Below are 20,731 nucleotides of genomic sequence, written 5' to 3'. Positions count from 1 at the left end.
TATTGTTTCTAGACATTATTGAGGATGTGGATTATATTGTATGCACTGTTATTATTGTCTCTTTTACTTTGCTCGGTCTCTGGATGACCCTGCTCTGACGTTGATTCCTCCACCACAGGAGTTGAGGCATTAGATGGTGGAGCATTTGCAAATGAAGGAACCATGGGATAAGGGACTGTGTTATCAGAGAGTTTGTTCCTGAGTTTTTACATTTTGACGCCTTGCGTCATTTACCATGTCTATCAATACTTTGTTATGATAAGACATCTTTCAGTTGTAATAAGATTCTATCGTGGTTGATGCTTGTATAAAAAAAAAAAAATAGTTACATGAGTTTTGCTTTCTTTTGCTCGTAGCGACTCGTCGGAAATCGGGTCGTTACAAAAGGTTTAGATCACCAAATGCCCAATGATATGGGCAGTGGGCCCAGTGGATTTTTTTGCTACACATGCCTGCATATCCGTCCTCCATACAGAAGCTCCTTATAATCATAGTTACAAAGTTCTAATTTGGGAATAATTTAGTGTGACAAATATCCAGAAATTGTAGGAAAATTTTGGAAAAGATATCATGTGTTTTACTATTTATTGCACACTGCAGCGACAATGCATTATTAGAGTGATTATTAGTAGAGTGGTGAATTTTTCAAGCTTATGACTTCCTATATACACAAACCTTTACAAGCCTAGTAAAAAACACATTTTTGGTGGATTTTTGCTTGGGTTTTGCTAGAGGGTTGCTTTTGTATGCCACATCATGAGGGATGAGAATTTTCTTCAGCATGTGGCCAAGACCACATGGCGTGGTGGCCCACGAGATGAACAGTTTAGATTACTATTGAGTTGTGTGTCTTGAATTCAAACCTGTTTAGGGTCCCAAATATTGTCTACAATCCCGATTAGGCCCGTTTATTTGGGGGTCCGGGGGCAAAGCCCCGGCCGCTTGGTCTGGCCTGTTTTATGTGTTTTTTGGCCTGATAAGACTAACTTATGGCCCGCTTTATATAGAGGGGGGTTGAGAGCTCAAAAAAAAAGAAGGGGAAAAGGGTGTGCTAGGGTTTCTAGTGGGTTTGGTGAGAGAGAGCTTGATCTTCTCTTGTAATCTCTGAATCTTATAGTGGATTTTCTCGTCGCCTCTGCCGTAGAGTAGGGTTTTGCCGGAACCACGTGAATCTTTGTGTCTTTGTGTAATTACTTGTGTTTATTCTTTCGTTTTACTTTGCCCTTGAAATCACATATTGATATTTGGGGTTTTTCACAACAATTACATATAAATAATGCTCGTAATGATAAAGCAAACCCATCAATTCAATCACAAAGACTTTTACAATCAACCGTGAATCTTTCATCCGAAGCTTGCAGTAGGAATAGGAAACATTGAAAATTAAAAGGCTTAAAAATATCAACACAAGAAGTTCAACTAGACTCTCTCAAATAGATTACATAAGTATCAAAGGATGGAACAGCCAAAAGAGGACTGTTGATCAGAGGCGGCCGCGACATTTTCGCCGGAAGTTTGGCCGGAAACGTTCACACCGGGCCACTCCCGGCAGAGGCAGTGCTGACCCTGCTCGATCTTCCGGTAAACGGACGCCACGTGTCTCCCGCACCCATTCCATGTGGTCTTTCCACATGTAGAACACCTCACTGCATAGCACATATTTTCTTCTCTCTCTCTCTCTCTCTCCTCTCAGTTGCTTTGATCTAGGGGGAGAGAGAGAGGTGTTAATTGCCCTTTATTTATAGAAAAATGATGATAAGAAGATGATAACTGCACTCTTTTGTTTCGATAATGACACCCCTTTCTTCATTTGCTAATGATATTCGCACTATCGTATTTTGATAATTCCACTAACTCGCCTTGTCTATTACTATCTAATCTATTGTCAAATTTGTCTCAATTCCCGTAAAAGCTCTAAGAAGCCAATTAAAAAAGAAGAAGACAAGGTTAGTCAGCGTAGTTATCAAAATATGGTGGTGCCAATATAAGTAACTCATAGTAAATGCTTTTTCTACTATTTCCCCGACAGAATCCATCCTACGTCCCATGTGTTTTGACTAAGCCTACATTTTAAATTGTTTATTGGTGATTTTCTTGTGATTTGTCGTGGGACAAAGCACAAGAAGAAGTTGATTTGTCGTGGGACAAAGCACAAGAAGAAGTTGATTTGTCGTGGGACAAAGCACAAGAAGAAGTTTCCTTTGCCTTTTCTCTCCATACATGTCTATGGATGGAACGGCCAACCGAATTAAAAAACACCATAAACACAAACACATAAGAAAGAAAGTTCTTTCTTCACGTTCAGCTTTTATTTGGGTTCGAGACAAGGCAGGCTATGTTCCAATTGTATAATTTCTTATATCTCATTAATAAAATTTAAGGGCTCTACCGGGACCCAGTCAAGTTCTGGGGTAAAAAAAAGTAGTAGTAAAAACCCAAGTTCTCAATGAAAAACAATAACCATTCAAAAACACAAAGTAACACTTACCTTCCCCTTAGAATTTATTAACATGGATCACAAAAAGCTTGTTTAACATGTTCTTAAGTGCTTATTTTAGTAGTAATTTCAAAGTAGCTAAGGGTGCACCAAAACTAATAGGAAGAGCTAGTAAGGGCGTTGGCCCACAAAGTTGCCTGGTGGGTCATAGTTGCATGTGATGAAGATGGCACCACTGTTGCACCTCACTCGAGCGCAACCAAGTCGAACCGAGTTGCGCCACACTACTTGTGTATAGTGTCCACACTGTTTCCCACTCGCACAAGCGTTGGCCGCGTAATTATAGTCCCCCCTCTCGTTCACCCACGCGTTCACAGCATCAACGGCTGTAAAGTCACCTCCGGACCCCCAAAAGATGTTCTCTCCATAAGGTCCACCCGAGTGCATCAATTGGCAATCTCCGATCCTTTGGTTCGCATAGTTTTGGGCATAGGCCGCTACCGTGTTGTCCCATGTCATAGGACCAACGCCCACCTGGGCCCGAGCGGCGTTGTGGGGGTTAAGATAGTCCTGAGGAGAGTTTTGGGCTTGGCAAAAATGGGCCATGGCTAGGCCCATGACACACATGAAGGCTAATACAATGGTTGAGTACCCCATCTTCCTTTCTACTTGTTTTCGTTCTCTTCTTCTATTGTATATGGCTTGTTGATGAAAAGAGGCTTAATGATGGAGTATTTATAGCAATAGCCTAGGTGGAAATTCCATCGCCTGCGATGGAAAATTCAAAAGTTTATGTTTGAACTTTCAAGTTATTTCTTTCCATAGAAACGTCACCTCAATACTTTGAAAATATCTCCAAATTATCTTAATCACCATAAGCCAATTTAAAGGGATTTTAGAGCAAAAAAAGGAATGACTACGAGGGAATGCTTGCGTAGGGAATAAACCCCCGTTGTAGTACAATGGGACCACTATGCATAGTGGGTCCCATTCTCTGATTGATCTGAATGGTCCACTTGATAGGCATTGCTTTGGATTTCCTAATACTGAAAAATCACTCCAATCATCCTATCCTAATAAGATTTTTGTTGTTGAAATTAGATGGCCAAAAACTACATATAAGAAATTTTATGATTGGGGATATTTTTTTTTGATGCGTAGGCTGAGGTTTAACGGAACCCCTACCGATTTATTAGAAATAGAAAAGATGATACATTAAGAGCGAAAACCAACCCTAACTCAGAACAAGCGAGAAGGGGAACCAAGGCTTTTCAAATATGAGAGGGATATGTGCAAAAGATTCAAAGAGAGGCCTATCAAATGGGCGGTTCAGACCGATCAAAGGTGGGGCACACTATGTAGTGGTGGTCTACTAAATAATTTCTTGGATGCTACACTACTCCTTAGGGGTGCAAGTTTGGCCCGGTCAGCCCTGACCCGCGTTGAGCTCGAACAGGGTCAGGACTGGATTTTCTAACCCTGAGGGCGGGTGAGGGTTCATTTTTTTAGACCCTGACTCAGGTCAGGCGGGTTTTGGGTTAATGCCTCGGGTACCCTGACCCGGCCCGACCCTGAGTTTTCTATTATAGAATTGAACCATCTGTGCATGTTTCTTTTGCTAATGTTTTCTATTATCTTGGATTGTTGTTTTTTAGATTATTATTATTAATTGTCTCTATTGCCCGTCATGTTGTTGAATTCATATTGTCTTATTTTGTTCCCTTTCTCTGTTTATTGATCATTTTGTTCTATATGATAAGTGGTTACTTTATTTTTGGCACTCTTAACAGGTATTTGCACTAGGGTCAATTAGGGCCGGCCCGGCCCAATCAGGGCCAATCAGGGCGGGCCAGGGCCATCACAATACCCTGTAGGACGGGTAATGGGTTGAGGTTTTTCGGCCCTGACTCAAGATCAGGGCGGGTCAAGGCCGAGATAATGGGATCCAGGGTTGGGCTAGGGTTTTGAAAAACCCGACCCAACCCGTCCCTATTGCAGCCCTACTACTCCTAATTGTATGTGTTCACATGGCTTAATAGCATGCATAGTTTTGTTACAAGTAAATGATATTTCCACCCACTTTTTCAGCATTAATTTATGCCCCTTTTGTTTTGTTTTGTTTTCTTAAAACCGACAATATTTATAGTGTTTCAAAATGTGAATGCCGGCCAAAATGTGGCCAAAGCAAATCTTAATCAACTTGGTGCAACTCAATCGAGTACTGAGTTAATGCGGCAGAGTACATAGGTCGACATGGTAATAACTCAGGAGAGTCAAAAGAGTTTTTATTGACTATATAGTGCAAAACCAGTAGTACTCGGAGAAGACATCGACTAAGGCAACAATGACTAAGAAGGGGAGTTTTGAAACTCTGAGCATTTTCACTCTTTTGTTTATATTTTTCGGCATTTGTTGGAAAAGATAAATGAAAAGGGGTGGAAATATCATTTTCAATGTAAAAATTAGACTGCAGACGTGAATATCGGGGAATAGTGGCATGTGCTGTGCATAAGCAAGGGTGTTCTTGACCAGTTGCACGGCTGCAAGTTTAGACACGTTGCATCCTTCTTTAAGACTGAAACTTTCTCACCTGGGCTCTTAGTGGCGGAAAGAAAAATAAGGGAGAAATAATGGTCCTTAGTTTTCGAAGTCTTGATGACAGTTAAAGAAAGGGAAAAATCTCTAGTTTTTGACACATACACTTCTAACCTTGACTTTCAAAACGTGACAACTATAACCCGGAAGTTACAATAGGTTTTTTTAACGTGACGGACTGACGGAGTAGACGGTGAGGCGGAAATGACCAAAATGCCCTCGTCTTCCCCAACTGAAAATGACATGGTTATGATGACTGCGAAGGTGGGTATTGAATCTTGGATCTGTTGAGCCTTGATACGTGAACTGAAATAAAAAAAACAGTAACTTGGATCTAAATCCAACGAAACTTGAATCACCATAACACTTCAACGAATTGTTCAAAACCCTTATCTCAAAAACATAAAACCCATCTCATCTTCAACCTGGATACCTAAAAATATGCTCCAAATGTTTATCCAAAATCCACTTTGAACCAGCTCCAAGCCCACTACACATGCCTGCATATCCGTCCCCCACACAGAAACTCCTTATAGTCATAGTTGCAAAGTTCTAATTTGGGAATAATTGAGCGAGACAAATATCCAGCAATGGTAGGAAATTTTTGAAACGTATTTTGAAAATTTCGGAAAAAAAAAGTTTTATTATTTATTGCACACTGCGGCGACAATGCATTATTAGAGTGATAATTACCAAAGTGGTGAATTTTTCGAGTTTATGACTTTGGGCTGCTGGTATGCCACATCATGAGGGATGAGAATTTTGTTCAGCATGTGGCCAAGACCACATGGCAAGGTGGCCCACGAGATGAACGGTTTAGATTACTGTTGAGTTGGGTGTCTTGAATTCAAACCCGTTTAGGGTCTGAAATATTGTCTACGATCCGGATTAGGCCCGTTTATTTGGGGGTCCGGGAGAGAAGCCCCGGCCGCTTGGCCCGGCCTGTTTTATGTGTTTTTCGGCCCGATAAGACTAACTTATGGCCCGCTTTATATAAAGGGGCTTTAATGCTCTGTTTGGTTACCTATTTTTGAGGAGAATAGCTGGGGATGATCTCTTGAAATGCCGAAGCTTGTTTGGTTGCCTTTTTAGCAAATTAGGGAACTTTGACCACTGCCTTTGTAAGAGTCTTGTGGGCTGACGTGGTGCTCTCCAGATCTACTTGAGAAATTTCACCAAATCAAAAAAATTTGTGGAGAAATTCTCGGGAGATCAAATCTCTGGCTTAATTTCAGAGATCTCCCACCCATCTTCAACGCAACCAAACAATGAATTTTAAATCTCCTGCTAATCCACCGGTTGACTGCACTGATTTGATTTCCTTTTGATCTCCCTTTGACTTCTTCTCCAAATCCTCCCCACATCTACCAGCAACCAAACAGAGTATTAGGGCTTATTTGGGAGAGCAAGTCTTATAATGAGGGTTGAGAGCTCAAAAGAAAGGGGAAAAGGGTGTGCTAGGGTTTCTAGTGGGTTTGGTGAGAGAGAGACTGATCTTCTCTTGTAATCTTTGAATCTTATTGTGAATTTTTTCGTCGCCTCTGCCGTAGAGTAGGCTTTTGTCGGAACCACGTGAATCTTTGTGTCTTTGTGTAATTGCTTGTGTTTATTCTTTCGTTCTATTTGCCATTGAAATCACATATTGCTATCTGGGGTTTTTCACAACAATTACACATAAATAAAGCTAGTAATAATAAAGCAAACCCATCAATTCAATCACAAAGACTCAGACAATAAACAATAAATATTTCATCCGAAGCTTACGATAGGAATAGGAAACATTGAGAATTAAGAGGCTTAAAGTAAGGACGTTGGCCCACAAAGTTGCCTGGTGGGTCATAGTTGCATGTGATGAAGATGGCACCACTGTTGCACGTGACTCGAGCGCAACCAAGTCGAACCGAGTTGTGCCACACTACTTGTGTATAGTGTCCACATTGTTTCCCACTCGCACAAGTGTTGGCCGCGTAATTATAGTCCCCCCTCTCGTTCACCCACATGTTCACAGCATCAACGGCTGTAAAGTTATTTCCGGACCCCCAAAAGATGTTCTCTCCATAAGGTCCACCCGAGTGCACCAATTGACAATCTCCGATCCTTTGGTTCGCATAGTTTTGGGCATAGGCCGCTACCGTGTTGTCCCATGTCATAGGACCAACGTCCACCTGGGCCCGAGCGGTGTTGTGGGGGTTAAGATAGTCCTGAGGAGAGTTTTGGGCTTGGCAAAAATGGGCCATGGCTAGGCTCATGACACACATGAAGGCTAATACAATGGTTGAGTACCCCATCTTCCTTTCTACTTGTTTTCCTTCTCTTCTTCTATTGTATATGGCCTGTTGATGAAAAGAGGCTTAATGATGGAGTATTTATAGCAATAACCTAGGAGGAAATTCCATCGCCTGAGTTGGAAAATTCAAAAGTTTATGTTTGAACTTTCAAGTTATTTCTTTCCATAGAAACGTCACCACAATACTTTGAAAATATCTTCAAATTATCTTAATCAACATAAGCCAATTTAAAGGGATTTTAGAGCAAAAAAAGGAATGGCTACGAGGGAATGCTTGTGTAGGGAATAAACCCCCGTTGTAATACAATGGCACCACCATGCACACTGGGTCCCATTCTCTGATTGATCTGAATGGTCCATTTGATAGGCATTGCTTTGGATTTCCTAATACCGAAAAATCACACCAATCATCCATTCCTAGTAAGATTTTTTTTGTTGAAATTGGATGGCCAAAAACTACATATAAGAAATTATTGAATGTTATGATTGGGGATATGTGCAAAAGATTCAAAGAGAGGCCTATCAAATGGGCGGTTCAGATCGATCAAAGGTGGGGCACACTATGTAGTGGTGGTCTACTAAAGAATTTCTTGGATGCTACACTACTCCTAATTGTATGTATTCACATGGCTTAATAGCATGCATAGTTTTGTTACAAGGTAAATGATTTTCCCACCCAAGTAACTTTTTCAGCATTAATTTATGCCCCTTTTGTTTTGTTTTCTTAAAACCGACAATATTTCTAGTGTTTCAAAATGTGAATGCGGGTCAAAATGTGGCAAAAGCAAATCATGATCAACTTGGTGCGACTCAATCGAGTACGGAGTTAATGTTGGGTCGACATGGTTATAACTCAGGAGAGTCAAAAGAGTTTTTATTGACTATATAGTGCAAAACCAGTATTCGGAGAAGACATCGACTAAGGCAACGATGACTAAGAAGGGGAGTTTTGAAACTATGAGCATTTTCATTCTTTTGTTTATATTTTTCGGCATTTGTTGGAAAAGATAAATGAAAAGGGGTGGAAATTTCATTTTCAATGTTAAAATTATACTGCAGACGTGAATATTGGGGAATAGTGGCATGTGTCGTGCATAAGCAAGGGTGTTCTTGACTAGTTGCACGTAGACCTGGCAAACAGGTGGGTCGGGCCGGTCAACCCGCGGGTGATGCGGGTGCGGGTCACACGGGTCGGGTGAGGAAATGACCTGCATTTTTGCGGGTCAGAATTTAGGTGACCCGCGCGGCCCGCGGGTGGGCCGGATTAACCGCGGGTCACCCGCAAATTCAAACAGTTTCTTATTTTGGGAAATGTTATCACTGGATGATGCGGGCGGTATGGCCGGCACCGTGGAATGATCCAAACCGTCCATTAGATGGTCCACAGGCTAAATAGGTGCTGCCCCAAAAAATCATTTCAATAGGTTGATCCTAACCCTCCGATCTATAGATTCCGGGTACGGTCATGACTCTAGGGAGACGGTTTATGGTCCGGCCCAGATTGGGGAAATCCTCACCGGAGACCAAATCTAACAGATTTGCACACGATCGAGACACCATCTTTGAACAAACTATGGGTTTTGATTTTTACGCCTTTTCTTAATTTTAGGGTGTGGGTTTGGTGGGTTTATTGTGTTTTTTATTTTATCGATGTGTGTTGCAGACGATCAACATGAATTTAAGAGAAGGAAGAGGAATAGGAAGAGAGAGAGAAATCATTTTATTCTTCTCTTCTGTTTGGTATATGAATAAGGAGAAATGATCACAGACCTGTAGATAAGGGGAGACAAAGGGCGGAGGAAATCATCGTACGTTGAACGGATCCTTTCTAACGTTCCCTTTCTTCTCTTTTCTTCAACTCTTAAACAACTCGAATCTCTCTCTATCTGTCTACGAGTGGGCTTCTTCTGAAATATGAGCAGCTAGACAGGGCTTCTTCTGAAATATGAGCAGCAGAAACTGAAAATAACCCTTTATACCGTGTTTCTTATCCATGTTTAACCTGTTATATCCGGTTGTGATGACCCCCTGTCTTTTTCGCGGGTTGACCCGACCCGACCCGTGTTTTTGCGGGTTGGGTCACCAGCAGGTTAGTTTTGACGGGTCACTAAAACTCAGACCCGTGCCCGCAAATTTGCGGGTGGGTCGGGTCGACCCGCGGGCACGGGTTGAGTTTGCCAGGTCTAGTTGCGCGGCTGCAAGTTTAGACACGTTGAATCCTTCTTTAAGACTGAGACTTTCTCACCTTGGCTCTTAATGGTGGAAAGAAAAATAAGGGAGAAATAATGGTCCTTACTTTTGGAAGTCTTGAGGACAGTTAAAAGAAAGGGAAAAATACATTTACACCCCATCTAGTTTCTGACACATACACTTTTAACCCTGACTTTCAAAGCGTGACAACTATACCCCATGAAGTTACAATGGTTTTTTTTTTCACGTGAAGGAGTAGACGGCGAGGCGGAAATGACCAAAATGCCCTCGTCTTCCCCAACTGAAAATGAGATGGATATGCTGACTGCGAAGGTGGGTATTGAATCTTGGATCTATTGAGCCTTAATACAACGTAACTTGAATTACCAAAACACTTCAATGAATTGTTCAAAACCCCTATCTCAAAAACATGAAACCCATCTCATCTTCAACCTGGACACCTAAAAATATGCTCCAAATGTGCAGGCCCAAAATCCACTTTGAACCAGCTCCAAGCCCAATTCACTCATCTTCAAAACCATTCAAATCTAGATTCAATACCATATCCATCTCATTTCTATACCCATTCCAACCCAGATTCAATACCAAACCCATCTCATTTCTAAATCTATTCATGCCCAGATTCAGTGCCAAACCCATTCACACCCAGGTTCAATATCCCACCCTTCTTGAAATACATCTCTCGGAGCCCAATTCGCCCATCCAGGCTAGAACCCACCTTCGCAGCCACCCAACTTCGAAACCCATTTTGATTCCTTCACACTATCATAGATCTTATTTCACATATATAAAAAAGCCCATTCATTTGCCTTTATCCCTGTTTCTTATTTCCTGTTTTTTTTAAGTTTCATGACCTTTTGCTTTTAGGGTTTTAATTGGGAGTCATGGAACAAGGAAGAGAAATTGTATGAATTCCTTGGAAAGCATCTCTCAGAACTAGATCAGGTTGAGATTAACGATGCCACAACGTAAATGGGTTGTGCCGGAGATTGCGGCGGCGGCCGTGATGAAGGAAATGGCATAACCCTAATCCCTCTGCAAATGGCTTAAAACCAGTGAGGGTATTTCTGTCCTCAAAATCTTAACCCAGGTTAGTTTGGGCCATTCCGTCGGGTTAAACTAACGGACAGTTGACGGAGGGGGTATTCTTATAACAAAATGCAATCTCAGGGGGTGTAGTTGTCACGTTTTGAAAATCAGGGTTAGAAGCGTATGTGTCAGAAACTAGAGGAGGTGTAAATGTATTTTTCCCTAAGGCTCTGTTCACTTCTTTTCCCAAGAAACGAAAGGAAATGATTTTGTTTTCCTTTCCTTTCCAGGTGACATGGTGTGGACCCCGATCCGAGAGAGGCGGGGGGACGGCCCCCCCAGGAAGTATCTAGATCATCCACGTAAAGGAGAGCTCCATCAAGGAACTCTCGAAAGAGTGCCCCTCACAGCATGAGTGGCGATGCAAAGTGAGATACCTCTCGATTCGGGGACTAGCCTGGATTCGAGGCGTACCTTAAACAAAGAAAGAGTCGCCATCCAAGAAAATGGGCCATGGATCCCATGCTGTGCTCTGTCACAACAGATAACCAGAGATACAAAAGGTCCGTGCCTGATGACGAATGGGGAAGGGGTTAGGCACCCCCAATTCGTCCAAGTGCAAGCACCTAGTCTCTTATGCCATTTATTATTAACTTTGAAGAGTTTTGGGCGAAAATCATGCGAAATGGGAACGAATATCTCCGAGATAACGTCTAGCTAATCATGCATGTCTCGGAGATGAATAAGAGGCACACACAAAAGAAATGAAAGACATGGCACCTAAGAATAGCTAGGTTATGAATGACATGCCTAATTGGTGTCTAAGTTCTGGTGGACAAACACACGCATGCTACAGCTAAAGGTATAGGATCTGCACATGAAAGTAAGAAAATACAGCAAAAGACACAACATAACTCAGCTTTATACACGACTAGACAAGACAAATCCTAAGACTCTAATGCAAGACTTGACTCGGACCAAGATGGCCACCCATCCTGGCTGCACTATGTATCCCGGCCTCGGGAAGAATCAGAGTCAACGTAGTTCGGCGACCTATGCTAAATTACAATGCCTAACCCTCTAGGACCGCTATCATAGACTCGATCAACTAGACCTGACTAGTTTTTAAAGCTTCTTGCGCCATTGCTTAAGTTCAAGTGAATGGTGATTTTTATGACTCCCTATATGCCCTAACTAATACAGGTGGGCCCTACACCCTATGTGTGACTAGGCTGTGTGTCCTAAGAAAAATCACGGGCTATCTAAGCGCATTCTAGTCTAGCCATCGGATCGACTAGGTGTCCAACCGACCACGACTTGAGGCCTCCTAACTCCAGGGACACTCACACAACCAGACGTGGCAAATCCACAAAAGCAGGACAGACTCCTAACTCTAAGACACCCCAAACGCCTAGGACAGACTCTTAACTCTATGGGAGGATCTTTTGAAAATTGTTGGTGAGGTTATTTTGAAGAATTTTTGTAGTTTTGGAAGGTTTGAAAGGTTTTGAAACTTATAGAAGTTTTTGAAATTGTGAAAGTTGTGGAAGTTTTTGAAGTTGTGACTGAACTCAGGATGCCAGCTGCACGCCTGAGCTGCGTAGGTACCCCTCAGCTAGGGATCAAGCCATCCGTAGTTCGGCCTAAATTTTCCTAACTACACTCTTAATGACTCAAGATTTTTGAGATTTTTGGTTTTTCAGATGTTTTTTGTTATTTTTGACACAAGAGGACAGAATCCTATCATCATAAGGGTAGGACAGACTCCTCATATCCCGCAAAGGTTGGACGACATCCTATGCTTTGCGGGGGAATTGGACAGAATCACGACTCTGCAAGGGTTGGACAGCATCCTATACCTTGCAAGAGCGGATAAAAATCACATGACTTGATGAGAGGATGGACAGAATCCTAACCCCTATGATGATAGGACAGACTCCTGACACTGAAGGATTGACTCCTATGCTGAAGACTGACTCTGAAAGATGGAAGGGAATCCTAAACTTTTGAAGGGATAGGACAGAATCCTAAACTCTACAAGGGTAGGACACACTCCTAAACTCTCTATGACTGACTCTAAAGAGGAAGAAATCCCTTAACTTGCGAAAACTCTAAGGCAGGAAGGGAAGGGGTTGGCTCAAGATACGTTCCGTCATAGCCTTGACCCGGTGAGGCGTTCCCAAAATTGACAGGATGTCGAGATGCAAAGAGTATCCCAAGGAAATACCCCAAGTCTGCATCGTTCGAATATTCACATTGAGGAACACAAATCAAGATGAAAAGCTACAACAAGGGACTACATCCAAAATCCCTATATGTCATACGCTTCGATACTGGAAACTTGCAGTAGAATAAATAGCCAGCAATGGAATAACTAATGGATTGTCTGAGGGAAGATAACTCAGATCTAATGAGTGCAGAGTTTAAGCAAAGTCATACGCTACATGCTGTAAATCAATATAGCATTTCCATCAAATAAGAGAAGTGCAATTCCACTTCAACATGAAGAACTTCCTGACACAAGCATTCGAGCTATAAATGCACATTCAATCAAAACACTTGACATACGCATAGGGCCTTCACGCACGTCTCAACAGCACTTGGCACGCATACATTATTATACCCTTCGCTAAAGCGAAATGCTCCTGAATTCCGCTAACCCAAATGAGCCCAAACAGTGAATTTTCGAATTGGCAAATCCAAACAGGGCACCTTCCGATTCCAACCACAATACAAGTAAAAGCCTTGTTATAAGGAAATGGAGGCCAACAAATTATCCCTTGCAATAATACCTTGAATTAATAGCTCGCGTATTTTGCTTCCAAAGTCCACAGGCAATACAATTGGTCATAAGATGCATAACAGATCCTGTACAACCATTTAACTCAAGCAGTGCAAGAAATCAAGAATGTGAAGGGGGTATTAAGATTTTGATGCCTTTGCCTATGCAATTAACCAATGACATTAACATTATTAGCATTTCCCTCAAAGAGTATCACAGTTTCTATAAATGTCCAGACAGGAAATCACTTGGAACAGAGGAAACAAGCTGAGTTTACGCCTTTTAACTAGAAATCAAAGCATTTTACCAATGAAATTAGAGGACAAGGAAAGAGATTACCGAGTAGGAACGACCTTGGATCGCCTTTGCCGGAGTTCTTTAACAGAAAACCAATTCCTGCAACGTCGAAGGCATGACTTGCAAAGTAAAAATCCGGTTGGTGACCAGACGAAGATGAACCACTTACCCTTCTCTCTCTCTCTCTCTCTCTCTCTCTCTCTCTCTCTCTCTCTGTTCCGTAGCCTAAACTAAGAAAAATGAAGAGGGTTTGAATAGAACGAAAGTGAAGATCTGATGGTTGATTGGAGGTGATTTAATTTGGAAAATACATGAAAATGGAGTAGAAGATCTGGACATTGAGAGGAGAATATGATGGTGACCGGATCTTGGCCGGAATCCGGCAAGGTTGCCGGAGGAGGAGGAACGACTGGAGGTTGGGAGTTGCAGAGATGAAAGGAGAAGAAGAAGGTGTTTAATGGAGATGGATTTAGGGTAGGAAGAGAATACAGGGTATGGTGGCTGAGATGGTTTTTAAAATGAGTTTTGAAATGAAAATCGAAATGGGTTTTGAGAGGTGAAGGTGGAAAAAAATGAAAAAAAATGGGTGGTTGTGGAGGAGATAGGGATGGTGGTCGGAAGTTGCAGAGATGATGGACTTGGGGATGGGTTTCAAGGGGAGTAGGAGTGGGAGAGGAAGAATCAGGTGGTGGTCGGATTCGAGGGTTTTGGGTGGCTGCAATGGTGGAGGTGGTCGGGAATGGTGGTGACGATGGCCAATGGAGATGAGGGAGGAGATGCAGAGGTCGTGGTCGGAGAGGATGGCCGTTGGGGGTTGGTGGAGCCGGCTGCTGATGGAAGAGGGTTTGGTCTTGAAAATGGGTTTTGGGGTGGGTTACGAAATGGGTTTTGGGTGGAGATGGGTAGAGATGATGACAGTGGCGCTAATGGATGGTGGCTGGTGGAGGCAAAGGGGGAGGCACGGCCGGAGCTTTTTCTTCTTCTTTTTTCCTTTTCTCTCCTCTGCTCTCTCGATCTTTTTTTTTTTTTTTTTGGAATGGTGGTAGTGGCTTGATTAATGGAGGTTGTGGATGGGGAGAGGCGAAGATGAAGAGGTGTGGATGGGAAGAGGCCGGCCGGAGGTGGAAAAAAATGGAGAAATGGGGTGGGTTTTGAGTGTGGCTGAGAGAGGGTTGGATGGAGGTGATGTAGATGAGTGGAGAAGAAATCTGTAGATGGAGATGGTATAGGCTTGCCGGATTCCGGCAAGCTTGCCGGAGAAGATGGAGATGGGGTAGGCTTTCTCTCTTCAGAGCTTCTCTCTCTCTGTTTTATTTTTCAACGAAAATGAGACCCCCTCCTCCTTTTTTAGAAAACCCTAAATCGATACATATAGAGGGAAATGATAAATTTTTCCTCCCTCCATCTTCCATGGACAGCCACCACCTAGTGTATTTGTGATAATTTTTTAACCTAGGGGGAGGGGGGGGGCAAGTAGAAAACAGGGCGAAAATTCTCTTCTCTTCAACTGATCCTAACTCTCTAATTAGATCCAATGGCTGCTGAGGGTTGCTTACACCCAAAGTAATACCAGACTTACAAAATTACCCTTGTAAAGATAGCAAATCCCCTTTTCGCCCTGAAGAAGGAACATGATATCAACACACCAGATTTTGATATTCACACCAATTTAGCTCGTCTTGTTTGCCATTTCTCACTCGATTTCCGCAAAATTTTGCGGGCGCATTCCTTGGGGTTATGACAATCTTTTGGGAGTTTTGCACCAACTAAGGAATACAATGGATTGGTAAAAATTCAGGTTCTCTCTTCATTTGGACCAACTTTCTCAAAATTTTATTCAACTTCATGAGTTTTTATTCGACTTTGGGGATTTTAGGGCCTTGTCAAAATGGGGTGTCTACACATGGCAGAAGGAAAAGGAATCCAGGGAAACTGTCAAGGAAAATGTTTCGTTTTCCTTGGAAAGCCTCTTTCTGATATATTTAATCGGAAACCAAAGTAATGGGGAAAAAGTCAATTTCCATGTCATTTTCAGCTTTTAAATAAGAAATTCCATATCTGAGAATATTTTTCCCTAGAAAAGAAGTAAACACAGAAATTCCATCTTGTCAAGGTCTTGTCAGGGAAAAAAATGACTGTTTTCCAAGAAAAACAACACCAAGGAAAAGAAGTGAACAGAGCCTAAAAGAAATTTGTGTAAAGTGAAAAGACTTGTCTCTCATCTTAAACTCAAGGGTAAGGAGCGTTCATGTGGCTAGTTTTTTCTATGTTAGTATAAGAATGGTCCTAACTAGTGGCCCACGTTTCACATAATTTTAAAATGTAAAAGTATATTCGCATAAAAGGAGACCATTAGTCTCTCATCTTATCTTAAACTTATGACCACGAAGGTTCATGTGCCAAGTCTTTTTCTACATTACGTATTAAGACTCCTTCTCACTAGTCGCCCAAGTTACAAATAGTTTTTAGGACTAACTAGTTTTGATATTGGCATTCCTTTATTTTTGAACTTTTTCTGATGAGTAACGTGTAAAAATAAAGAGAAACATGCCAATACATTAAAACAAGGGAGCCTGGTATATTTATTAGGTACGGCTACCGGGGTTTTTCATGAAGCTTTCACGTAAATATGAAAACATGGCAGTCCTGATATCATTTCCCTTTCCAAAAAAAATAAAATAGACCCAATTTTTTTGAAATTTGATTACACGTGAAAATTGGGTTTTTCATGTCTTTTAGATTAAAGATTGGGAGATTACCAAGCCTTACTAGTGAAATTTCTTGAGGTATAGGGTTTATGTAAAATCTTAATTTAATATATTAGAACCATAGATAATCATTCCCACAAAATTGTTCAATTGAATGGAAAATTGTTCAATTGAATGGAACAAAGCAACAAAGATCTTTCTCCAGACAAAGCCTCCAATTGCGCAAAATATTTCTTCTTCTTCTTCCATCTTCAACATAAAATTTAATACTAATCTAACATAGGGCTGCAACTCGAGCCGGGTTTTACCCGACCCGCATCGACCCGACCCGAAAATAGCCTGGGTCGGGTTCAGGTTTCATGGGTTTCGGGTCAAGCCGGGTTCAACATTCAAAAACCCGCATGAATCTCGGGTCGAGCCGGGTTTGAAGGGGCCCGACCCGACCCGACCCGACCCGACCCGAGTTACATAAGTTATAGTATGTACATTTTTTTCTATTGTTAGTTAAAAGTTAAAGGGATAATTACATTTACACCCCCTCTAGTTTCTGACACATCCACTTCCACCCCTATAGTTTAAAACGTGACAAATACACCCTTGTAGTTTCAATTTGTTTAAGGTAGGCCCCCTCAGCTGAAGGTTCGTCCATAGATTGAAGGGTTAGGATGATCCGATGGAGCTGATTTTTTGGGCACACCCTATCTATGTCAGGACCCATCAAATGAACGCTTTGGATCATCCAAACAATGTGGGCCCACATTATTTGGATGATTTTTTGGTAGTGTTTGGATTCGGGTAGGGGCCCACATTATTTGGATGATCCAAAGCGTTCATTTGATGGGACCTGACATAGATATGGTGTGCCCAAAAAATCAGCTCCATCGGATCATCCTAACCCTTCAATCTATAGACGAACCTTCAGCTGAGGGGGCAAACCTTAAACAAATTGAAACTACAGGGGTGTATTTCTCACGTTTTAAACTATAGGGGTGGAAGTGGATGTGTCAGAAACTAGAGGGGGTGTAAATGTAATTATCCCAAAGTTAAAAGTGAAAACCCACGCACCCACTGTTACTGTATATGAGTGTAATTTCTGCTTCTATGAGTTGAGTTGATTCAAGTGTTTGATTCAGCATTGTTTGATTGTAATTACAACATTGTTTGATTACAGCATTGTTTGATTCAAGTGTGATGTGAGTGTAATTACATCATTGTTTGATTCAAGTGTAATGTGAGTGTAATTTCTGCTTCTATGAGTTGAGTTGCCTTGCCAAACAAGAATTTTCCTTAAAAATTTGCGTCAACGTGAAAAAACCCGACCCGACCCGAACCGACCCGAGATTTATCATGGGTAGGGCCGGGTTTGGGAATCGTGGGTTTTCCGAAAAAAAACCCGACCCGATCCGACCCGAGATATTTCTCGGGTAGGGTTGGGTTCTCCAAAACCTGACCCACCCGACCCGAGTTGCAACCCTAATCTAACACATCTACAATTATATTAAAATAAATTAAAAATCTTGATAGAGAAAAGTGTTTCTGCGCACGTGAGCAGGGAGCTCCCTGCGCACAAGTGGCTTAAAAAGCCACCGATTGGTCACTTTATATGAAGGGGCTTTTAGGGCTTATTTGAGAGAGCAAGTCTTGTAATGAAGGTTGTGAGCTCAAAAGAAAGGGGAAAAGGGTGTGTTAGGGTTTCTAGTGGGTCTGGTGAGAGAGAGACTGCTCTTCTCTTGTAATCTCTGAATCTTATAGTGGATTTTCTCATCACCTCTGCCGTGGAGTAGGCTTTTGCCGAACCACGTAAATCTTTGTGTCTTTGTGTAATTGCTTGTGTTTATTCTTTCGTTCTACTTTACCATTGAAATCAAATATTGCTATTTGGGGTTTTTCCACAACAATTACACATAAATAATGCTAGTAATGATAAAGCAAACCCATCGATTCAATCAGAAAGACTTTTACAATCAACCGTGAATCTTTCATCCGAAGCTTGCAGTAGGAATAGGAAACATTGAAAATTAAAAGGCTTAAAAATATCAAAACAAGGGGTGCAACTAGACTCTGTCAAATAGATTACATAAGTATCAAAGGATGGAACAGCCAAAAGAGGACTGTTGATCAGAGGTGGCCGCGACATCTTCACCGGAAGTTTGGCCGGAAACGTTCACACCGGGCCACTCCCGGCAGAGGCAGTGCTGACCCTGCTCGATCTTCCGGTAAACGGACGCCACGTGTCTCCCGCACCCATTCCATGTGGTCTTTCCACATGTAGAACACCTCACTGCATAGCACATATTTTCTTCTCCTCTCTCTCACTCTCTCTCCTCTCATATGCTTTGATCTAGGGAGGAGGGAGAGAGGTGTTAATTGCCCTTTATTTATAGAAAAATGATGATAAGAAGATGATAACTGCACTAACTAGCCTTGTCTATTACCATCTAATCTGTTGACAAATTTGTCTCAATTCCCGTAAAAGCGCTAAGAAGCCAATTAAAAAAGAAAAGGACGAGGTTAGTTAGCGTAGTTATCAAAATATGGTGGTGCCAATATAAGTAGCCTTTTTGTTTAATTGGGTCCTGCAGTTGTTTGATAACTGTACTAGCTAATCAGAACAATGAAGCGAGCTGCAGTAGACAAATCATAATAAATGCTTTTGCTTCTATTTCCCCAACAGAATCCATCCTAAGTCCCATGTGTTTTGACTAAGCCCACATTTTAAATTGTTTATTGGTGATTTTCTTGTGATCTGACTTTTCTCTCCATACATATCAATGGATGGAAAGGCCAACCGAAATCTTTTAGCGGTCCAATAATCATTTTTTGACTCAAATTCAATTCTCAAAATCCAAAATGAAGAGGGCCTCAGTGATCACAAGTCCAGCCCATTTCCTTAGGCTCCATCTTGATGGGATGATCTTAGCCCTTTGATTCATCTAAGCCTCGATTAGGGTTAGCTCCATCAGATTGCTGTTGGATCAAATATCATCGGTAGCTCCCCCTTACACGAGCATGCCCGGTGGGCTCCGTTTAATTTCTCGCAGGAAGGCTGTATAAAACAAGAAGAACTTAGCTTATGAAGCAAGCTTTTCATCAAACAATAAAGTTTTTATTGACTTTATATGGTTCCGCCATTCTTGTTGAAAGTGTAAAGTATGCCTCAAGCATATCTTTCATCCACTCTAGAAGCAGTCTCCTCTGTACAAACATAAGCAAGAGAAGATGGAAGGAGAATGGTTATAAGCATTTCTCCTCCAATCATCCAATCCTAATAAGATTTCTTTTGTTGAAATTGGATGGCCAAAAACTACATATAAGAAATTATTGAATGTTATGATTGGGGAAATGTGCAAAAGATTCAAAGAGAGGCCTATCAAATGGGCGGTTCAGATCGATCAAAGGTGGGACATACTATGTAGTGGTGGTCTACTAAAGAATTTCTTGGATGCTACACTACTCCTAATTGTATGTATTAACATGGCTTAATAGCATGCATAGTTTTGTTACAAGGTAAATGATATTTCCACCCACTTTTTCAGCATTAATTTATGCCCCTTTTGCTTTGTTTTGTTTTCTTAAAACCGACAATATTTCTAGTGTTTCAAAATGTGAATGCCGGTCAAAATGTGGCCAAAGCAAATCTTAATCAACTTGGTGCCACTCAATCGAGTACTGACTTAACGCGGTAGAGTACCTAGGTCGACATGGTAATAACTCAGGAGAGGCAAAGGAGTTTTTATTGACTACATAGTGCAAAACCAGTACTTGGAGAAGACATCGACTAAGGCAACGATGACTAAGAAGGGGAGTTTTGAAACTATGAGCATTTTCATTATTTTGTTTATATTTTTCAGCATTTGTTGGAAAAGATAAATGAAAAGGGGTGGAAATATCATTTTCAATGTTAAAATTAGACTGCAGACGTGAATATTGGGGAATAGTGGCATGTGTTTTTGTTTTTTTGGTAACGAAGGGTGTCCCCATCCCCTTCGGGGGTAGGACTATTTCCCTACGGATGCACGCAATCACCCGGAAACCACGCGCATTGGGTAAACAAGGGGGGATACTGACGCTTGTCACTGGGGAGCAAACCCATGACTTTACGCCAAAGAGCCACACCCTTCCGGGCGATAGTGGCATGTGTTGAGCATAAGCAAGGGTGTTCTTGACTAGTTGCACGGCTGCAAGTTTAGACACGTTGCATCCTTCTTTAAGACTGAAACTTTCTCACCTTGGCTATTAGTGGTGGAAAGAAAAATAAGGGAGAAATAATGGTCCTTAGTTTTGAAAGTCTTGAGGACAGTTAGAAAGGGAAAAATACATTTACACCCCACTCTAGTTTCTGACACATACACTTTTAACCCTGACTTTCAAAGCATGACAACTAT

The 20,731-nt window shown here is 41.7% G+C and overlaps 2 protein-coding genes across 3 annotated transcripts; both read right to left on the bottom strand.

The window, feature by feature from the left end:
- Nucleotides 1-2,269: 2,269 nt before the first annotated feature.
- Nucleotides 2,270-3,125, bottom strand: LOC143875777 (pathogenesis-related protein PRB1-2-like). The gene has a single exon (XM_077377378.1). The coding sequence runs from the start codon at nucleotides 3,092-3,094 to the stop codon at nucleotides 2,606-2,608; it is 489 nt and encodes a 162-aa protein (XP_077233493.1). The 5' UTR covers nucleotides 3,095-3,125; the 3' UTR covers nucleotides 2,270-2,605.
- A 3,598-nt stretch (nucleotides 3,126-6,723) lies between these two features.
- On the bottom strand, nucleotides 6,724-9,290 carry LOC143876162 (pathogenesis-related protein PRB1-3-like). 2 transcript variants are annotated; one of them, XM_077377849.1, is made up of 2 exons: nucleotides 9,090-9,290; nucleotides 6,724-7,431 (listed from the first exon to the last, which is right to left on the bottom strand). In XM_077377849.1, the coding sequence occupies exon 2, from the start codon at nucleotides 7,318-7,320 to the stop codon at nucleotides 6,793-6,795; it is 528 nt and encodes a 175-aa protein (XP_077233964.1). In that variant the 5' UTR covers nucleotides 7,321-7,431; nucleotides 9,090-9,290; the 3' UTR covers nucleotides 6,724-6,792. The 2 variants fall into 2 exon arrangements, with proteins under 2 accessions (XP_077233964.1, XP_077233963.1); XM_077377848.1 differs by having other exon boundaries at nucleotides 6,724-7,365; nucleotides 9,090-9,285.
- Between the last annotated feature and the right edge of the window lie 11,441 nt (nucleotides 9,291-20,731).

Source organism: Tasmannia lanceolata, unplaced genomic scaffold (assembly GCF_043159265.1).
Source record: "Tasmannia lanceolata isolate RefF3 unplaced genomic scaffold, GAP_Taslan_0.1 ptg000004l, whole genome shotgun sequence".
Taxonomy (NCBI): Eukaryota; Viridiplantae; Streptophyta; class Magnoliopsida; order Canellales; family Winteraceae; genus Tasmannia; species Tasmannia lanceolata.
Note: the sequence above shows the minus strand (reverse complement) of the source record. Positions and strands in the feature narration are given on the sequence as shown.